Here is a 4,517-nt window from a genome sequence, read left to right on the forward strand (position 1 = left end):
AAGGTTGTCTTTGGAGATGTTGTAGGTCATGTATGCGTGATTGAGTTTCAAAAGCGAGGTCTTCCACATGCACATATATTGTTGATTTTAGCATCTGAGTACAAACCAATGGAAGCGTCCCATTATGATAAGTTGGTGTGCACTGAGCTCCCAGACAAAGAGCTATTTTCAGAGTTACATAGTGTGATTAGTCAATGCAATATTCATAGACCATGAGGTCCCTTGAATTCAAATGCTCCAAGTATGGTTGATGGAAAATGTAGGTTTAAATATCTATGCAAATTTGCACTATCTACAAATGTGGATGAAAGTGGATATCCTACGTATATGAGACGAGATAATGGAAGTTTTGTTCAATTAAGAGATTGCAAGCTAGACAATAGATGGGTTGTTCCATACAACCCATTTTTATCGTTGAGATATAAAGCACACATCAACGTTGAGATTTGCTCAACCATTTCTACTGTAAAGTATTTGTACAAGTATGTATATAAGGCCCATGATTGAGCCACTATGGTGCTCCATGATCATGAAGGTGTTTTTGATGAAATTAAAAGCTACCTTGATGCACGATATTTTTCTGCATCTGAAGCTATTTGGCAAATTTATGGTTTTGACATGCATGAAGAGAAGCCTGATATCCAAAGATTGCAAGTTCATCTTCCCAATCAAAATACTATGAATTTTCGAGATTCAGATGATTTGGCAGAGTTAGTAAATAACAACGAAGTTAAGAAGACAACACTCACTGAGTGGTTTTTTGTAAACCAAAATCATCATGAGGCCCATATGCGAACATATGCTGACTTTCTTGCTATGTGGGTTTGGAACAAGACTAAAAAACAATGGACACAGAGGCAGTTGGGAGATACCATTGGAAGAATGTACAACATTGTCCCCACTGCCGGAGATGTTTACTATTTACGGATTTTTCTAACCATATGTAAGGGATGCAAGTGTTATGATGTCTTGCGAACATATGAAGGATAGATTTATGCTACGTTCAAAGAGGCTTGCAATGCTAGAGGGTTATTGCAAAGTGATGAGGAGTGGATCACATGCTTGGAAGAAGCCTCTTCTTTTCAAACTGGATTGCAATTGCACCAATTTTTTGCTATTATATTGGTATATTGTGAACCATTATGTCCAGAGACATTGTGGGATAGGTTTTCTGTTGAGATTTCTGAAGACTATGCATATGCTTTAAACATGCATGTACTTGATACAAGAGTTCAACAAGAACTTGCTAAAAGTCAGGCACTTTGTAATCTGCATTCTTTGCTACAACAATATGGTAAGAGGCTCTCTGACTATCCCGGGATGCCTCCAATTGATCAAAGTTTTATGTCTTTAAGTAGGAGTAGTGTATTAGCAGAAGAGACCATGTATGATACTACCGAACAATGTAGTATGGCAAAACAAATGGAAAGGTCTCTAAACAATGGCCAACGTGATGTTTACATTTGTGTGCTACAAGCAGTTGAGAAAAATGGAGGGGGTGTCTTCTTTCTAGATGGTCTGGGGGGGTCTGGAAAAACCTATGTTTATAATGCATTGCTTGCACATCTTCGAGGTGAATGTAAGGTAGCATTGGCATGTTCATCATCTGGCATTGCAGCTTTGCTCCTTAACAATGGAAGAACTGCACATTTGAGGTTTAAGATTCCTCTAGAATTAATTCTGAGTCAACATGCAATATAAAGTGAATAGCCAACTTGCTGAATTGTTGAGGAGAGCAGCTTTGATTATATGGGATGAAGCACCCATGACTCATCACCATTCTTTTGAGGAAGTAGATAGGACACTCAGAGATGTTTTACAAACAGACAGTCTATTTGGTAGAAAGGTAGTTTTTCTTGGAGGTGACTTTAGGAAAATTCTACCAGTTGTACGTAAAGGTAGCCGAGTAGATATTGTGAATGTGACATTGTGTCATTCGTACATTTGGAGACATACAAGAATATTAGGCTCACTCAAAATATGCGTGTGCAAAGTTGTATGACAGATGGAGTTGAAAAAAAAAAATCAAAATTGGGTTCTGGATATCGGTAATGGGAATATACATGATGGGGGAATTGTTGACAATTTCACTTTGCCTATGAGCATGCTACTTCAAAGAAACCAATTGTCAGATCTTATTGAGAGCATCTATGGAGATATTCAGAGAGTCTAGGATTATGCAGGATTCTTTAAAGATAGGGGAGTTCTTGCACCTTGCAACAAGGATGTAGATGTGGTCAATGATCATGCTCTACGCAAGATTGGGGACATTATAGAGAGTATTTGAGTGCAGATTCACTATGCAAATCAGAAGAGAGCAGTGATTTGTATACAATTGAATTGTTGAATAGCTTGGATTTAGGTGGAGGATATCCACCACATGTGTTGTGTCTGAAAGAAAATGCTCCTATCATGCTATTGCGCAATTTGGATCCAAGAAGGGGGCTTTGTAATGGCACAAGGTTAATATGTAGACAGTTTCATCGTAGAGTCGTAGAGGCAGAGATACTCACTGGTTTCAACTTTGGAGACCGAGTATTTCTTCCAAGGATAGATTTCATTGCTGGAAATTCTCAGGGACTACCCTGCCAAATGAGGCGCAGTCAGTTTCCTATAAGGCTGGCATTTGGGATGACCATAAATAAAGCACAAGGATAAACATTTGGCCTCTTGGGATTATACTTGGCAGCACCCATTTTTTCACATGGTCAGTTATATGTGGCAATGTCACATATAAGTGTGCGAACCTCAGTTTCTATAAAGGTTGTGGTCAAGGCTGATAATGAAGCAAAGTTGACTCAGACTCCAAACGTTGTATTCAAAGAAGTATTGCAGGCTACAAACGCAGTGGGGTAAAGCATGCACAAATGGAATGTTGAAATTGTATATGCAAGACATCCTCTTTTACATCATTTGTGCTCAAAATGATGTAAGGTTCCAAGCTACAACTTTTCTCAAAGTGGGAGTGCAATATTTTGTTCATCGACCCTAAGAAATTGCATTGTAAGTCATTGGGTTATCATCCATGCCTTAGAGGTGAAAAAATGCTTCTATTGGATTCTTATCTATAACAGGTTGCAAATGAGTAGAGATAAGAATACATGGTTATATCTGATGTCTTAATTAATTGCTTAAGGGGATTGACCATGAGCTATATTTTCTCTCAAAAAGATACATGGTCGCTTTTATCTACAATCCACTTCAACACTATGTTTTTTGGACCGACATCCATCAAAGACAAGGTAATTGTAGGTAGGTAGGGTGACATGACCCGCTCTCTTACTTCTTTTAATCAAAAAATCATTTTCATTAAATGAGATTTGTTCTTGGTAAATAAGTATGGCCCTAGCCCTTTTAGCAGTTTATTTTACTTTTAAAATATTCATGAGTTTACCACTTGCACATCAAAATGAAACAATGGAAATTTGGAAGGGTTGTGGAATTTGGAAGGGTTTTTGTTAGATGGGATTGGTTTTTGGTAAATAAGTGTGGCCCTAGCCCTTTTAACTCTCTATTTCAAGATTTTGATTTTGAAAAATTCACGAGTTTACCCCTTAATTACATATCCAAATGAAACAATGGGAATTTTGGGGGTTGTGGTGTGTCAAGAAGTTTATGGTAGGTTTACTTTTAAGAGAGCTTGATAAAGTGACATGCAATTAACCTATTTGTCTTTGTTTGGTTAGAGATGGCCTACCACTCTACAGTGACATGGATGCACATGCAGCCACCATCATTTGTCTATGGTAATTAACTATTTTGTCTATAATAATCAACTATTTTACAAAAAAGTCCACATGAGATCCACGATTTTGTTATAGATCCACGATTTTGGAGAGGGCCTTTACATGCTGATGATGTTTTTCGCATCATTGAAGACTTTGAAGTTGTTCAGTATGGTGAAATGAGACTTATTGAATTTTTAAAATATTTTTTTGTTACATAGTTTATGATTTAACATTAAGTGTGTTTTTGTAAACAGGAACCATTATTATCGTCGGTATATTTTGTTGGGTGTTTACCATCATAATGATGGTTTGCAAGGATATTATCACATCAAACTTAATATCGACCATGATAATGGCCATGCCTATGTGAGTATTTAGGAGGTGGGGACCAACTCCCACTTAATATACGTCATTTATATGGTGACAGTTTTCCCGGTTGGAGGATAGAGATGTATGTGTTGGGTCGTCCTCCTCGACGCCTTGGGCGAAGTGTGCATCGGATTGGGCCTTGGATAGTGCGGACACAAACTGATGCTTCTAGGACCTTATTTTATTGATGGTGATTGTCATTTATGTAGCTTGGCATACATTGAGTGTTGGAATTTATGTAGCTTGGCATACATTGAGTATTGGAATGTATGTAGCTTGACACACATCTTAGAATGTACTCCTCTCTCTCTCTCTCTCTCTCTCTCTCTCTCTCTCTCTCTCTCTCTCTCTCTCTCTCTACAGAAAAATTCCTTGCTTGATTTTAAATATGGTTTGAAAACAAACTATTAATCATGGTTT

General features: G+C 37.7%; 1 protein-coding gene across 1 annotated transcript; it reads left to right on the forward strand.

Moving 5' to 3' along the window:
* Positions 1–513: 513 nt before the first annotated feature.
* Positions 514–2,658, forward strand: LOC147425776 (uncharacterized). The gene is made up of 5 exons (XM_086500113.1): positions 514–710; positions 1,167–1,655; positions 1,711–1,898; positions 2,184–2,279; positions 2,363–2,658. Exons 1-5 carry the CDS (start codon positions 514–516, stop codon positions 2,656–2,658), a joined length of 1,266 nt encoding a protein of 421 aa, XP_086356239.1.
* The last annotated feature ends 1,859 nt before the right edge of the window (positions 2,659–4,517 follow it).

Source organism: Adiantum capillus-veneris, chromosome 25 (assembly GCF_014529385.1).
Source record: "Adiantum capillus-veneris isolate H3 chromosome 25, ASM1452938v2, whole genome shotgun sequence".
Lineage (NCBI taxonomy): Eukaryota > Viridiplantae > Streptophyta > Polypodiopsida > Polypodiales > Pteridaceae > Adiantum > Adiantum capillus-veneris.